This window comes from Bufo gargarizans, chromosome 7 (assembly GCF_014858855.1).
Source record: "Bufo gargarizans isolate SCDJY-AF-19 chromosome 7, ASM1485885v1, whole genome shotgun sequence".
In the NCBI taxonomy this organism is placed as follows: domain Eukaryota; kingdom Metazoa; phylum Chordata; class Amphibia; order Anura; family Bufonidae; genus Bufo; species Bufo gargarizans.
The window spans coordinates 124,324,180-124,342,031 of NC_058086.1; the positions used below are offsets into that span (position 1 = coordinate 124,324,180).

Genomic DNA, 17,852 nt, shown 5'->3' on the forward strand with positions numbered 1-17,852 from the left:
GAGCTATTTGAAATCTATCCCTAAAAGGGTATATAATATTGAAGGTGCACATAGGGTCATTCAGAATAACTTCACACACACCCGCTACTGTGTATTTCCAAGTCTAATTCTGTCACTAAACCCATACCTGTCACCCAGCGCCTAAATACTAGGCCTCAAATTTAAATCCCTCTAAATCTCTCGTTACCCGCTGTACTGTTGTTGCTGGGCAAGATATTTAGTGTCCGTCAAAGCACATTTTTTGTTCTGGGTTGAAGTACAATTCCCAATTTAGCAATTTCATAATTTAGTGGTTTCTGCTATATCAGAGCTATTTGAAATCTATCCCTAAAAGGGTATATAATATTGAAGGTGCACATAGGGTCATTCAGAATAACTTCACACACACCCGCTACTGTGTATTTCCAAGTCTAATTCTGTCACTAAATCCATACCGGTGACCCAGCGCCTAAATACTAGGCCTCAAATTTAAATCCCTCTAAATCTCTCGTTACCCACCGCTGTACTGTTGTTGCTGGGCAAGATATTTAGTGTCCGTCAAAGCACATTTTTTGTTCTGGGTTGAAGTACAATTCCCAATTTAGCAATTTCATAATTTAGTGGTTTCTGCTATATCAGAGCTATTTGAAATCTATCCCTAAAAGGGTATATAATATTGAAGGTGCACATAGGGTCATTCAGAATAACTTCACACACACCCGCTACTGTGTATTTCCAAGTCTAATTCTGTCACTAAACCCATACCTGTCACCCAGCGCCTAAATACTAGGCCTCAAATTTAAATCCCTCTAAATCTCTCGTTACCACCGCTGTACTGTTGTTGCTGGGCAAGATATTTAGTGTCCGTCAAAGCACATTTTTTGTTCTGGGTTGAAGTACAATTCCCAATTTAGCAATTTCATAATTTAGTGGTTTCTGCTATATCAGAGCTATTTGAAATCTATCCCTAAAAGGGTATATAATATTGAAGGTGCACATAGGGTCATTCAGAATAACTTCACACACACGCTTCTGTGCATTTCCAAGTCTAATTCTGTCACTAAATCCATACCGGTGACCCAGCGCCTAAATACTAGGCCTCAAATTTAAATCCCTCTAAATCTCTCGTTACCACCGCTGTACTGTTGTTGCTGGGCAAGATATTTAGTGTCCGTCAAAGCACATTTTTTGTTCTGGGTTGAAGTACAATTCCCAATTTAGCAATTTCATAATTTAGTGGTTCCTGCTATATCAGAGCTATTTGAAATCTATCCCTAAAAGGGTATATAATATTGAAGGTGCACATTGGGTCATTCAGAATAACTTCACACACACCCGCTACTGTGTATTTCCAAGTCTAATTCTGTCACTAAACCCATACCTGTCACCCAGCGCCTAAATACTAGGCCTCAAATTTAAATCCCTCTAAATCTCTCGTTACCCCGCTGTACTGTTGTTGCTGGGCAAGATATTTAGTGTCCGTCAAAGCACATTTTTTGTTCTGGGTTGAAGTACAATTCCCAATTTAGCAATTTCATAATTTAGTGGTTTCTGCTATATCAGAGCTATTTGAAATCTATCCCTAAAAGGGTATATAATATTGAAGGTGCACATAGGGTCATTCAGAATAACTTCACACACACGCTTCTGTGCATTTCCAAGTCTAATTCTGTCACTAAATCCATACCGGTGACCCAGCGCCTAAATACTAGGCCTCAAATTTAAATCCCTCTAAATCTCTCGTTACCCACCGCTGTACTGTTGTTGCTGGGCAAGATATTTAGTGTCCGTCAAAGCACATTTTTTGTTCTGGGTTGAAGTACAATTCCCAATTTAGCAATTTCATAATTTAGTGGTTTCTGCTATATCAGAGCTATTTGAAATCTATCCCTAAAAGGGTATATAATATTGAAGGTGCACATAGGGTCATTCAGAATAACTTCACACACACCCGCTACTGTGTATTTCCAAGTCTAATTCTGTCACTAAATCCATACCTGTCACCCAGCGCCTAAATACTAGGCCTCAAATTTAAATCCCTCTAAATCTCTCGTTACCACCGCTGTACTGTTGTTGCTGGGCAAGATATTTAGTGTCCGTCAAAGCACATTTTTTGTTCTGGGTTGAAGTACAATTCCCAATTTAGCAATTTCATAATTTAGTGGTTTCTGCTATATCAGAGCTATTTGAAATCTATCCCTAAAAGGGTATATAATATTGAAGGTGCACATAGGGTCATTCAGAATAACTTCACACACACGCTTCTGTGCATTTCCAAGTCTAATTCTGTCACTAAATCCATACCGGTGACCCAGCGCCTAAATACTAGGCCTCAAATTTAAATCCCTCTAAATCTCTCGTTACCCACCGCTGTACTGTTGTTGCTGGGCAAGATATTTAGTGTCCGTCAAAGCACATTTTTTGTTCTGGGTTGAAGTACAATTCCCAATTTAGCAATTTCATAATTTAGTGGTTTCTGCTATATCAGAGCTATTTGAAATCTATCCCTAAAAGGGTATATAATATTGAAGGTGCACATTGGGTCATTCAGAATAACTTCACACACACGCTTCTGTGCATTTCCAAGTCTAATTCTGTCACTAAATCCATACCGGTGACCCAGCGCCTAAATACTAGGCCTCAAATTTAAATCCCTCTAAATCTCTCGTTACCCACCGCTGTACTGTTGTTGCTGGGCAAGATATTTAGTGTCCGTCAAAGCACATTTTTTGTTCTGGGTTGAAGTACAATTCCCAATTTAGCAATTTCATAATTTAGTGGTTTCTGCTATATCAGAGCTATTTGAAATCTATCCCTAAAAGGGTATATAATATTCAAGGTGCACATTGGGTCATTCAGAATAACTTCACACACACCCGCTACTGTGTATTTCAAGTCTAATTCTGTCACTAAACCCATACCTGTCACCCAGCGCCTAAATACTAGGCCTCAAATTTATATCCTGCTAAATCTCTCGTTACCGCTGTCCTGTTGTAGCTGGGAAAGTTATTTAGTGTCCGTCAAAGCACATTTTTTGTTCTGGGTTGAAATACAATTCCCAATTTAGCAATTTCATAATTTAGTGGTTTCTGCTATATCAGAGCTATTTGAAATCTATCCCTAAAAGGGTAGATCATATTGAAGGTGCACATAGGGTCATTCAGAATAACTTCACACACACCCGCTACTGTGTATTTCCAAGTCTAATTCTGTCACTAAACCCATACCTGTCACCCAGCGCCTAAATACTAGGCCTCAAATTTATATCCCGCTAAATCTCTCGTTACCGCTGTCCTGTTGTAGCTGGGAAAGTTATTTAGTGTCCGTCAAAGCACATTTTTTGTTCTGGGTTGAAGTACAATTCCCAATTTAGCAATTTCATAATTTAGTGGTTCCTGCTATATCAGAGCTATTTGAAATCTATCCCAAAAAGGGTATATAATATTCAAGGTGCACATAGGGTCATTCAGAATAACTTCACACACACGCTTCTGTGCATTTCCAAGTCTAATTCTGTCACTAAATCCATACCGGTCACCCAGCGCCTAAATACTAGGCCTCAAATTTATATCCCGCTGAATTTGAATACAATACATTGGGCCAAATAATATATTTGTTGTTGTGGTGAACCATAACAATGAGAAAAACATCTAGTAAGGGACGCGGACGTGGACATGGTCGTGGTGGTGTTAGTGGACCCTCTGGTGCTGGGAGAGGACGTGGCCGTTCTGCCACATCCACACGTCCTAGTGTACCAACTACCTCAGGTCCCAGTAGCCGCCAGAATTTACAGCGATATATGGTGGGGCCCAATGCCGTTCTAAGGATGGTAAGGCCTGAGCAGGTACAGGCATTAGTCAATTGGGTGGCCGACAGTGGATCCAGCACGTTCACATTATCTCCCACCCAGTCTTCTGCAGAAAGCGCACAGATGGCGCCTGAAAACCAACCCCATCAGTCTGTCACATCACCCCCATGCATACCAGGGAAACTGTCTCAGCCTCAAGTTATGCAGCAGTCTCTTATGCTGTTTGAAGACTCCGCTGGCAGGGTTTCCCAAGGGCATCCACCTAGCCCTTCCCCAGCGGTGAAAGACATAGAATGCACTGACGCACAACCACTTATGTTTCCTGATGATGAGGACATGGGAATACCACCTCAGCATGTCTCTGATGATGACGAAACACAGGTGCCAACTGCTGCGTCTTTCTGCAGTGTGCAGACTGAACAGGAGGTCAGGGATCAAGACTGGGTGGAAGACGATGCAGGGGACGATGAGGTCCTAGACCCCACATGGAATGAAGGTCGTGCCACTGACTTTCACAGTTCGGAGGAAGAGGCAGTGGTGAGACCGAGCCAACAGCGTAGCAAAAGAGGGAGCAGTGGGCAAAAGCAGAACACCCGCCGCCAAGAGACTCCGCCTGCTACTGACCGCCGCCATCTGGGACCGAGCACCCCAAAGGCAGCTTCAAGGAGTTCCCTGGCATGGCACTTCTTCAAACAATGTGCTGACGACAAGACCCGAGTGGTTTGCACGCTGTGCCATCAGAGCCTGAAGCGAGGCATTAACGTTCTGAACCTGAGCACAACCTGCATGACCAGGCACCTGCATGCAAAGCATGAACTGCAGTGGAGTAAACACCTTAAAACCAAGGAAGTCACTCAGGCTCCCCCTGCTACCTCTTCTGCTGCTGCCGCCTCGGCCTATTCTGCTGCTGCCGCCTCGGCCTCTTCCTCCGCCTCTGGAGGAACGTTGGCACCTGCCGCCCAGCAAACAGGGGATGTACCACCAACACCACCACCACCACCTCCGTCACCAAGCGTCTCAACCATGTCACACGCCAGCGTTCAGCTCTCCATCTCACAAACATTTGATAGAAAGCGTAAATTCCCACCTAGCCACCCTCGATCCCTGGCCCTGAATGCCAGCATTTCTAAACTACTGGCCTATGAAATGCTGTCATTTAGGCTGGTGGACACAGACAGCTTCAAACAGCTCATGTCGCTTGCTGTCCCACAGTATGTTGTTCCCAGCCGGCACTACTTCTCCAAGAGAGCCGTGCCTTCCCTGCACAACCAAGTATCCGATAAAATCAAGTGTGCACTGCGCAACGCCATCTGTAGCAAGGTCCACCTAACCACAGATACGTGGACCAGTAAGCACGGCCAGGGACGCTATATCTCCCTAACTGCACACTGGGTAAATGTAGTGGCAGCTGGGCCCCAGGCGGAGAGCTGTTTGGCGCACGTCCTGCCGCCGCCAAGGATCGCAGGGCAACATTCTTTGCCTCCTGTTGCCACCTCCTCCTTCTCGGCTTCCTCCTCCTCTTCTTCCACCTGCTCATCCAGTCAGCCACACACCTTCACCACCAACTTCAGCACAGCCCGGGGTAAACGTCAGCAGGCCATTCTGAAACTCATATGTTTGGGGGACAGGCCCCACACCGCACAGGAGTTGTGGCGGGGTATTGAACAACAGACCGACGAGTGGTTGCTGCCGGTGAGCCTCAAGCCCGGCCTGGTGGTGTGTGATAATGGGCGAAATCTCGTTGCAGCTCTGGGACTAGCCAATTTGACGCACATCCCTTGCTTGGCGCATGTGCTGAATTTGGTGGTGCAGAAGTTCATTCACAACTACCCCGACATGTCAGAGCTGCTGCATAAAGTGCGGGCCGTCTGTTCGCGCTTCCGGCGTTCACATCCTGCCGCTGCTCGCCTGTCTGCGCTACAGCGTAACTTCGGCCTTCCCGCTCACCGCCTCATATGCGACGTGCCCACCAGGTGGAACTCCACCTTGCACATGCTGGACAGACTGTGCGAGCAGCAGCAGGCCATAGTGGAGTTTCAGCTGCAGCACGCACGGGTCAGTCGCACTACAGAACAGCACCACTTCACCACCAATGACTGGGCCTCCATGCGAGACCTGTGTGCCCTGTTGCGCTGTTTCGAGTACTCCACCAACATGGCCAGTGGCGATGACACCGTTATCAGCGTTACAATACCACTTCTATGTCTCCTTGAGAAAACACTTAGGGCGATGATGGAACAGGAGGTGGCCCAGGAGGAGGAGGAGGAGGATGAGGAAGAGGGGTCATTTTTAGCACTTTCAGGCCAGTCTCTTCGAAGTGACTCAGAGGGAGGTTTTTTGCAACAGCAGAGGCCAGGTACAAATGTGGCCAGCCAGGGCCCACTACTGGAGGACGAGGAGGACGAGGATGAGGAGGAGGTGGAGGAGGATGAGGATGAAGCATGGTCACAGCAGGGGTGGCACCCAACGCAGCTCGGGTCCATCACTGGTGCGTGGCTGGGGGGAAAGGCAGGACGATGACGATACGCCTCCCACAGAGGACAGCTTGTCCTTACCCCTGGGCAGCCTGGCACACATGAGCGACTACATGCTGCAGTGCCTGCGCAACGACAGCAGAGTTGCCCACATTTTAACCTGTGCGGACTACTGGGTTGCCACCCTGCTGGATCCACGCTACAAAGACAATGTGCCCACCTTACTTCCTGCACTGGAGCGTGATAGGAAGATGCGCGAGTACAAGCGCACGTTGGTAGACGCGCTACTGAGAGCATTCCCAAATGTCACAGGGGAACAAGTGGAAGCCCAAGGCCAAGGCAGAGGAGGAGCAAGAGGTCGCCAAGGCAGCTGTGTCACGGCCAGCTCCTCTGAGGGCAGGGTTAGCATGGCAGAGATGTGGAAAACTTTTGTCAACACGCCACAGCTAACTGCACCACCACCTGATACGCAACGTGTTAGCAGGAGGCAACATTTCACTAACATGGTGGAACAGTACGTGTGCACACCCCTCCACGTACTGACTGATGGTTCGGCCCCATTCAACTTCTGGGTCTCTAAATTGTCCACGTGGCCAGAGCTAGCCTTTTATGCCTTGGAGGTGCTGGCCTGCCCGGCAGCCAGCGTTTTGTCTGAACGTGTATTCAGCACGGCAGGGGGCGTCATTACAGACAAACGCAGCCGCCTGTCTACAGCCAATGTGGACAAGCTGACGTTCATAAAAATGAACCAGGCATGGATCCCACAGGACCTGTCCGTCCCTTGTCCAGATTAGACATTAACTACCTCCCCATAACCATATATTATTGGACTCCAGGGCACTTCCTCATTCAATCCTATTTTTATTTTCATTTTACCATTATATTGCGAGGCTACCCAAAGTTGAATGAACCTCTCCTCTGCCTGTGTGCTAGGCCTAAATATATGCCAATGGACTGTTGCAGTGGTGGCTGACGTGAAGCCTCATTCTCTGCTATGACATGCAGACTGATTCTCTGCTGACATGAAGACAGATTCTCTGTTACGGGACCTCTCTGCTCTGCCTGTGTGCTAGGCCTAAATATATGCCAATGGACTGTTGCAGTGGTGGCTGACGTGAAGCCTCATTCTCTGCTATGACATGCAGACTGATTCTCTGCTGACATGAAGCCAGATTGTCTGTTACGGGACCTCTCTGCTCTGCCTGTGTGCTAGGCCTAAATATATGCCAATGGACTGTTGCAGTGGTGGCTGACGTGAAGCCTGATTCTCTGCTATGACATGCAGACTGATTCTCTGCTGACATGAAGCCAGATTGTCTGTTACGGGACCTCTCTGCTCTGCCTGTGTGCTAGGCCTAAATATATGCCAATGGACTGTTGCAGTGGTGGCTGACGAGAAGCCTCATTCTCTGCTATGACATGCAGACTGATTCTCTGCTGACATGAAGACAGATTCTCTGTTACGGGACCTCCCTCCTCTGCCTGGGTGCTGGGCCTAAATATATGCCAATGGACTGTTGCAGTGGTGGCTGACATGAAGCCTGATTCTCTGCTATGACATGCAGACTAATTCTCTGCTGACATGAAGCCAGATGCTCTGTTACGGGACCTCTCTCCTCTGCCTGGGTGCTGGGCCTAAATTTATGACAATGGACTGTTGCAGTGGTGGCTGACGTGAAGCCTGATTCTCTGCTATGACATGCAGACTGATTCTCTGCTGACATGAAGCCAGATCCTCTGTTACGGGACCTCTCTCCTCTGCCTGGGTGCTGGGCCTAAATTTATGACAATGGACTGTTGCAGTGGTGGCTGACGTGAAGCCTGATTCTCTGCTATGACATGCAGACTGATTCTCTGCTGACATGAAGCCAGATCCTCTGTTACGGGACCTCTCTCCTCTGCCTGGGTGCTGGGCCTAAATTTATGAAAATGGACTCTTACAGTGGTGGGCTGACGTGAAGCCTGATTCTCTGCTATGATATGAAGACTGATTCTCTGCTTACATGAAGCCAGATTGTCTGTTACGGGACCTTTCTCCTCTGCCTGGGTTCTGGGCCTAAATTTATGAAAATTGACTCTTACAGTGGTGGGTGACGTGAAGCCTGATTCTCTGCTATGATATGAAGACTGATTCTCTGCTGACATGAAGCCAGATTGTCTGTTACGGGACCTTTCTCCTCTGCCTGGGTTCTGGGCCTAAATTTATGAAAATTGACTCTTACAGTGGTGGGTGACGTGAAGCCTGATTCTCTGCTATGATATGAAGACTGATTCTCTGCTGACATGAAGCCAGATTGTCTGTTACGGGACCTTTCTCCTCTGCCTGGGTTCTGGGCCTAAATTTATGAAAATTGACTCTTACAGTGGTGGGTGACGTGAAGCCTGATTCTCTGCTATGATATGAAGACTGATTCTCTGCTGATATGAAGCCAGATTGTCTGTTACGGGACCTTTCTCCTCTGCCTGGGTTCTGGGCCTAAATTTATGAAAATTGACTCTTACAGTGGTGGGTGACGTGAAGCCTGATTCTCTGCTATGATATGAAGACTGATTCTCTGCTGACATGAAGCCAGATTGTCTGTTACGGGACCTTTCTCCTCTGCCTGGGTTCTGGGCCTAAATTTATGAAAATTGACTCTTACAGTGGTGGGTGACGTGAAGCCTGATTCTCTGCTATGATATGAAGACTGATTCTCTGCTGACATGAAGCCAGATTGTCTGTTACGGGACCTTTCTCCTCTGCCTGGGTTCTGGGCCTAAATTTATGAAAATTGACTCTTACAGTGGTGGGTGACGTGAAGCCTGATTCTCTGCTATGATATGAAGACTGATTCTCTGCTGACATGAAGCCAGATTCTCTGTTACGGGACCTCTCTCCTCTGCCTGGGTGCTGGGCCTAAATTTATGACAATGGACTGTTGCAGTGGTGGCTGACGTGAAGCCTGATTCTCTGCTATGACATGCAGACTGATTCTCTGCTGACATGAAGCCAGATTCTCTGTTACGGGACCTCTCTCCTCTGCCTGTGTGTGTGCTGGGCCTAAATATATGCCAATGGACTGTTGCAGTGGTGGCTGACGTGAAGCCTCATTCTCTGCTATGACATGCAGACTAATTCTCTGCTGACATGAAGACAGATTCTCTGTTACGGGACCTCTCTCCTCTGCCTGGGTGCCGGGGCCTAAATATCTGAGAATGGACTGTTCCAGTGGTGGGTGACGGGAAGCCAGATTCTCTGCTATGGAACCTCTCTCCAATTGATTTTGGTTAATTTTTATTTATTTAATTTTTATTTTAATTCATTTCCCTATCCACATTTGTTTGCAGGGGATTTACCTACATGTTGCTGCCTTTTGCAGCCCTCTAGCTCTTTCCTGGGCTGTTTTACAGCCTTTTTAGTGCCGAAAAGTTCGGGTCCCCATTGACTTCAATGGGGTTCGGGTTCGGGACGAAGTTCGGATCGGGTTCGGATCCCGAACCCGAACATTTCCGGGATGTTCGGCCGAACTTCTCGAACCCGAACATCCAGGTGTTCGCTCAACTCTAGTTACAAGTCCTTCTCCAGAGATCTAGATTTGCCTTTGTCCACAGTGCATAACATTATCAAGAAGTTTGCAACCCATGGCACTCTAGCTAATCTCCCTGGGCGTGGACGGAAGAGAAAAATTAATGAAAGGTGTATACGCAGGATAGTCTGGATGGTGGATAAGCAGCCCCAAAGAAGTTCCAAAGTCCTGCAGGCTCAGGGAGCATTAGTGTCAGTGCAAACTATCTGTCAACATTTAAATGAAATGAAACGCTATGGCAGGAGACCCAGGAGGACCCCACTGCTGACACAGAGACATAAAAAAGCAAGACTACATTTTGCAAAAATGAACTTGAGTAAACCAAAATCCTTCTGGGAAAACGTCTTGTGGACAGATGAGACCAAGATAGAGCTTTTTGGTAAAGCACATCATTCTACTGTTTACCGAAAATGGAATGAGGCCTACAAAGAAAAGAACACAGTACCTACAGTGAAATATGGTGGAGGTTCATTGATGTTTTGGGGTTGTTTTGCTGCCTCTGGCACTGGGTGCCTTGAATGTGTGCAAGGCATTATGAAATCTGAGGATTACCAACGGATTTTGGGTCGCACTGTAGAGCCCAGTGTCAGAAAGCTGGGTTTGCGTCCGAGATCTTGGGTCTTCCAGCAGGACAATGACTCCAAACATATGGCAAAAAACACCCAGAAATGGATGGCAACAAAGCGCTGGAGAGTTCTGAAGTGGCCAGCAATGAGTCCAGCTCTAAATCCCATTGAACACCTGTGGAGAGATCTTAAAATTGCTGTTGGGAAAAGGCACCTTTCCAATAAGAGAGACCTGGAGCAGTTTGCTAAGGAAGAGTGGTCCAAAATTCCGGGTGAGAGGTGTCAGAAGCTTATTGATGGTTATAGGAAGTGACTGATTTCAGTTATGTTTTCCAAAGGGTGTACAATCAAATATTAAGTTATGGGTGCCAATAATTTTGTCCAGCTCATTTTTGGAGTTTGGTGTGACATTATGTCCAATTTGCTTTTTTTCCTCCCTTTTTTAGTTTTGTTACAATACACACAAAAGGAATAAACATGTGTATAGCAAAACATTTGTTACTGCAATACTTTTCTGTGAGAAATACTTAATTTTCTTGAAAAATTTTAGGGGTGCCAACATTTACGGCCATGACTGTATGTCCTGGCAGACGCCTTTCCCCTCCATTTTTTTTTTTTGGCAGAGATTTTTTCATCCACATTGATCGATGCGAATGAAGAAATCTGTGCCGTTCATTTTTTTCTTTCAGCCCAGAGGCTGAACGGAAAAAAAAATCTCATTACCTGTATGCTCAATATAAGGAGAATAGCAGAAACTCCTAATGCTGGCCATACATGTAATGATTGCGGAGACCCTCAAATGCCAGGGCAGTACAAACACCCCACAACTGACCCCATTTTGGAAAGAAGACACCCCAAGGTATTTGCTGAGGGGCATATTGAGTCCATGAAAGATTTAAATTTTTGTCCTAAGTTAGCGGAAAGTGAGACTTTGTGAGAAAAAAATAAATAATCAATTTCCGCTAACTTATGCAAAAAAAAAAAGAAATTCTATGAACTTGCCAGGCCACTCATTGGATACCTTGGGGTGTCTTCTTTCCAAAGTGGGGTCACATGTGGGGTATTTATACTGCCCTGGCTTTTTAGGGGCCCTAAAGCTTGAGAAGAAGTCTGGGATCCAAATGTCTAAAAATGCCCTCCTAAAAGGAATTTGGGCCCCTTTGCGCATCTAGGCTGCAAAAAAGTGTCACACATCTGGTATCGCCGTACTCAGGAGAAGTTGGGGAATGTGTTTCGGGGTGTCATTGTTTCGGGGTGTCATTTTACATATACCTATGCTGGGTGAGAAAAATATCTTGGTCAAATGCCAACTTTGTATAAAAAAATGGGAAAAGTTGTCTTTTGCCAAGATATTTCTCACCCAGCATGGGTATATGTAAAATGACACCCCAAAACACATTCCCCAACTTCTCCTGAGTACGGCGATACCAGATGTGTGACACTTTTTTGATGCCAAGGTGGGCAAAGGGGCACATATTCCAAAGTGCACCTTTCGGATTTCACCGGTCATTTTTTACAGATTTTGATTGCAAAGTACTTCTCACACATATGGGCCCCTAAATTGCCAGGGCAGTATAACTACGCCACAAGTGACCCCATTTTGGAAAGAAGACACCCCAAGGTATTCCGTGAGGGGCATGGCGAGTTCCTAGAATTTTTTATTTTTTGTCGCAAGTTAGTGGAATATGAGACTTTGTAAGGAAAAAAGAGAAAAAAAAAAATCATCATTTTCCGCTAACTTGTGACAAAAAATAAAAAATTCTAGGAACTCGCCATGCCCCTCACGGAATACCTTGGGGTGTCTTCTTTCCAAAATGGGGTCACTTGTGGTGTAGTTATACTGCCCTGGCAATTTAGGGGCCCAAATGTGTGAGAAGTACCTTGCAATCAAAATGTGTAAAAAATGGCCTGCAAAATCTGAAAGGTGCACTTTGGAATATGTGCCCCTTTGCCCACCTTGGCAGCAAAAAAGTGTGACACATCTGGTATCGCCGTACTCAGGAGAAGTTGGGGAATGTGTTTTGTGGTGTCATTTTACATATACCCATGCTGGATGAGAGAAATATCTTGGCAAAAGACAACTTTTCCCATTTTTTTATACAAAGTTGGCATTTGACCAAGATATTTTTCTCACCCAGCATGGGTATATGTAAAATGACACCCCAAAACACATTCCCCAACTTCTCCTGAGTACGGCGATACCAGATGTGTCACACTTTTTTGCTGCCAAGGTGGGCAAAGGGGCACATATTCCAAAGTGCACCTTTTGGATTTCACCGGTCATTTTTTACACATTTTGATTGCAAAGTTCTTCTCACACATTTGGGCCCCTAAATTGCCAGGGCAGTATAACTACCCCATAAGTGACCCCATTTTGGAAAGAAGACACCCCAAGGTATTCCGTGAGGGGCATGGCGAGTTCCTTGAATTTTTAATTTTTTGTCGCAAGTTAGTGGAATATGAGACTTTGTAAGAAAAAATAAAAAAAATAAAATCATCATCGTTTTCCGCTAACTTGTGACAAAAAATAAAAAGTTCTATGAACTCACTATGCCCATCAGCGAATACCTTAGGGTGTCTACTTTCCGAAATGGGGTCATTTGTGGAAGTTTTCTACTGTTTGGGCATTGTAGAACCTCAGGAATCATGACAGGTGCTCAGAAAGTCAGAGCTGTTTCAAAAAGCGGAAATTCACATTTTTGTACCATAGTTTGTAAATGCTATAACTTTTACCCAAACCATTTTTTTTTTTGCCCAAACATTTTTTTTTTATCACAGACATGTAGAACAATAAATTTGGCAAAAAATTTATATATGGATGTCGTTTTTTTTGCAAAATGTTACAGCTGAAAGTGAAAAATGTCATTTTTTTGCAAAAAAATCGTTACATTTCGATTAATAACAAAAAAAGTAAAAATGCCAGCAGCAATGAAATACCACCAAATGAAAACTCTATTAGTGAGAAGAAAAGGAGGTAAAATTCATTTGTATGGTAAGTTGCATGACCGAGCGATAAACGGTGAAAGTAGTGTAGTGCCGAAGTGTAAAAAGTGCTCTGGTCATGAAGGGGGTTTCACCTAGCGGGGCTGAAGTGGTTAAATAAAAAAAGGGAAGCAGCGATCGGTTCATCCCAGGCACGGTTGAACAGGAGTCTGCACCAGCCTAGCTTTAAGGAAAAGAGGAGACTCTAACAGTAACTGGATCGGCAGGCAAGCACACCATACAAAACACTTACCTGCCGCAGCAACACCGACTGGAACCCGAGCATGAGTACAGGACACAGTACAAACAACCACACCCAGGTATCCAGCATACCAGTTAATGCCTGAAAACCCCCATGCAAAAAGGATGTGTGGCGGCCCCAGGCAGAGCAGCATACAAACTTTTAGTTCCCCTACCGGTGAACCCTGACACCCCCTTCTGGAGGCACACCACACAGGGAACATGTCTAGCAAACATGCTGGACTATAGACACAACCAAACCAGACATGTAACAACCACTAGACAAGACAACAACCACCCATACATAAACAACACCAAACATATGCAAGAGCAGTGAAGGGAATGAGAACAACAGAAACATACGGGGGAGACATCATGGTGACCTTGATGTTCCACAAGGTGGCCCTCAAGCACTGGGCAGATAGTAGAGGCCTGATAGGAGCACAGCTCCAGCACATAGCAAAGCTGGAGGAACACTGAACCCAGCCAACAGGCCACAGGCAACATAAACCTTGTGGCCACACCCAGGACACACCTAAATCCCCACCAGCTAGATAATAAACCCCTCCAGCACCAGACAGGGAAGTCCCCAGGAGAAAGGAGGAGGCACCTGCATGCTGCAACCACAACATGCTATTTCTGGCAACAGCATGCACGGCAACCGTGTCACGGCGCACACCAAAGGCCATGACAGGTTCTTGCCTGTAATGTAGAAGGTTATGAGTTCAAATCCCGGCAGAAACATTTCAGAAATAGAGGATAAATTAAACTTAAATACACTGGGTGTCCCCAAGAATTATCAGTATGCACCCTTCATGTTCATAGCCCTGACTCCATATATGGACAAAGCCATATATATGGAGTCAGAGCAGGACTCCTAAGCCAGGATCTAGAGTCCTGACTGTTAAGTAACACTGGGGGATTCCCCGTACAGTGATACAGTGATCCTCAGTAGCACTGGGGGATTCCTGTACAGCGATCTTCAGCATAGACCTGAGTGGGCCCCCTAGGAGCAATGAGCCCTGGGTTTGCCGGGTGCTGACGCCGGTCTTGGTTCAGTCAACAGTATATTGTGTATAGGGAGCCCCCAACTGTTCACTGACAGATAATGTCAGGGGAGAGAAGGATTGGGTGAAATGAATATTTTCACCAGATCCCTCTGTTCTTCCAGGAGATAAGCCTCCACCAGAGGTCTCTAGCAGCTGCTCCCACCCCCCCCCCCCTTCCCCATTAAATACACAAGCACATTTGGTTGAGCTGATGTGTATAAAGAAGCTGGAATGGAGTAGGGAGAGAAAGCTGATTGTTTGGCTATCAGCTATTGAATGTGTATGGCCGCCCTAACATGATTCTCATCTCCCTGCATGTGCTGTCTAAAAGACAAACAGTTTGTTGCTCACAGCAACCAAGGCTGAGGTACATCCAGACTACAACTGTGTCTGCATTCTGAGGATGCAGAGACAGATTAATGCAATAGTGAAGCAAGGATCCTTCACTTCCTTGCTTCACCATTCTCCAGTCTGTGCTCTCCCCAGCCGCAGGTGCAAAGTGGTCAGACATCATGACTGGTGGGCTGTGTAGGGCAAGCTGTGGAATTGGTCTCTGTGCTCCTCCTACACAGCCCAGCAGGCATGATGTGAAACCATATTGCACCTGCAGCTGGGGAGAGCGGGAACAGGGCTAGGTATTACTTTTTTTATTCTTTTAGTAACAGTACAAGGGGCACTATGAGGGTATACATATTGCATGGGGCACTATAGGGGCATGACTACTGTGTGGGGGCACGACTACTATGTGGGGCACTATGAGGGCATGACTACTGTGAATGGGCACTATTGGGGAATAACTACTGTGTGGTGGCATTATGGGGATATAGATAATGTGTACGGGCCACCATAGGGCTATAAATACTGTATGAGGACACTATAGGGGCACCTCTATTTGTCGCTCTTTGGTCTTTTCAAAAGTTGGAAGGTATGCTGCAGAGCTAGTTACAATACTGTAAACCTATGTTTACTAACCTGTGGTTTTCCAGCTGTTGCAAAACTACAACTTCTATCATGCTCCGGTAGCCATTAGGGCACAATGGGAGTTGTAGTTTTGCAGCTGGAGAGCCAGAGGTTTGTAAACCTAGGTCTGCAATACTGTAAGAAGCAATGCAGTAAAATGAAAGCTGTGCTTTGATTGGTTGCTATGCATTTACAGTTACATTAGTGTCTACATTTTATTGCATCCTGCATCAAAACACATTACCTTATTAAAACCTTGGATGGACTTGACAACTCCCCAGCTCCCCAGTATTTTAAGTTGTATCATGAAGAGTATATGTACTCTAATGGAAAGTTAACCTCTACCTTGTTTCTCCACATCCCCATCTGCCATCCTCTTACTAGCTACCCATTGTCTAGAGAATTCAGTTGATAATATTAGATAACCATATATATCCTCTTCTCTTCAGATATCTCTGACCTATATATTGACTATTTCTCCTGTGCATCCCTCATACTCTGGAACTTGCTACCCCTACACTTTAGACTGTCCTACCATTTAAACTTTCAATAGCAAGTTTCAGCACGTCTATGATCTTCAGTAACCTTGCCTCAGTAATGAGGGGATCTATCTAATGAACAGGGAATGCTATTGTCTTTTGAAGTCCAATTTTTGGGCAAAACTGAATCTTTAGACAGAAGACGTTGCAATTTGTTTTCAGCACTTTATAGCATACATTTTACTTTTTTAAATACAGTATGATGCCCTCACAGATATTATGCATACCCTTTGCAGTCAGAGCATTCATCATCAGATGGGTTGGTTTCATCTTCTGACTGGTCACTGAGAAGATCACATGGCTGTATATTTGCATTATCTGCAAGTTCTAGCACCGGTGCAATGCTGACTCTTCTTCCTTCTTTATTAGCTTCTGAAGGGAGTGCTAGGTTTGGCCCACTGGTAGAATGACAGCTCGTGTCTTGCAGATCTATCGCTACTGTGCCTGCAATAAAGATGTGGGGTTTATATTTAATTACATCTTCTGTATGTCTCTACTACACGACTGGCTACATTTCAATTTTTTTTTATCACAATCCCACATATACAGCTACAGGCATATGTGGATACAGATTTGATTTAGTTTGGTTAGCAATGTTGTGTTTATAGTCTTTATTGTTCTCCTTCCTGTTTCATGGTAATTTAATTTTTTTGTGCTTGCTAAATAGGCAGGCTCTTCTGTATAATGGTGTAATGACTGCTCTTTAGCTCCGAGCCAAGACTCTTCTTGCTGCTCCTCCTCCCCTTTGTATTCATTCATGGAAACGCTCAGTGAGAAGATGCAGCTTTACCCCCCTCCTCCATTTATTCTATCTACTGTTTATGCTACTCCTTTGAGTAGATGATAGAGGCTTCTGAAAATCTACAGAGAGCCTAAAGGAAGTGAAAGGGGAGATATGGTAAATATACCAGATAAAGAACAGTACTTCTGATATAATACTGATATAGAGACATTTTTATGGTAAGTATGCTTTGCAATCTTAAAACTATGCCTACAAATGTAGATTATATATATATATATATATATATATATATATACATATACCAAATACAGTATATCTCACTGACATAAAGGCCAATAATAATTGCCTCTAAAGAATTTGTTTATTTGGGTACTGTCATTATAACAAGATAGTACAGTTAAAAAATGCCTATTTTCTCAGTTATAAGACACTTCTCCTCATCCTCGCCTCCTACACTGATTACTCACTATCAATTAGCTGCTAAAAAATCCATCTAGTTAAAGACAGAGATACATGCATTTTCAGCTTCACTGAGTGAACAAGTTACAACAGCTGCCCCTAGAAGTCTATAGCTGGGGGGAGAAGGGAGGAACCGCAGTGAAGCAGAGACACAGACAGAAATGCTGCCGCTCTTCTACTGCCTCATTCCTGTCCAGCGTTCATAGTAACAATGCCTATTACTGCTGTATAATGTCATCCATGCCGTTAATGCTGCTGTATATGTGAAAGAGGTACGCACATGATATTCTACAAAGTCATCTGAAAAGACAGGTACACTTTAATAATTTAACCCCTTATTGATCAATGTCATAAAAGTACAGCATTGGCAGGCATCCTCAGAGGTCTTGCACTGTACTTTTACAGTGCTTACTAGTGTTGAGAGAAGTGATGTATTTGAGCAGAATTCTATTCTAAACTAATCCAAATTTTCTCGAGCTTTGCGGTAT

The 17,852-nt window shown here is 45.0% G+C and overlaps 1 protein-coding gene across 1 annotated transcript in view; it reads right to left on the reverse strand.

The window, feature by feature from the left end:
* Positions 1 to 17,852, reverse strand: part of KCNT2 (potassium sodium-activated channel subfamily T member 2) — a 1,405,312-nt gene that overhangs the window by 452,074 nt on the left and 935,386 nt on the right. Inside the window, exon 17 of the mRNA XM_044301880.1 lies at positions 16,391 to 16,607. Coding sequence (XP_044157815.1) covers positions 16,391 to 16,607 — 217 coding nt within the window. The remainder of the gene's footprint in view (positions 1 to 16,390; positions 16,608 to 17,852) is intronic.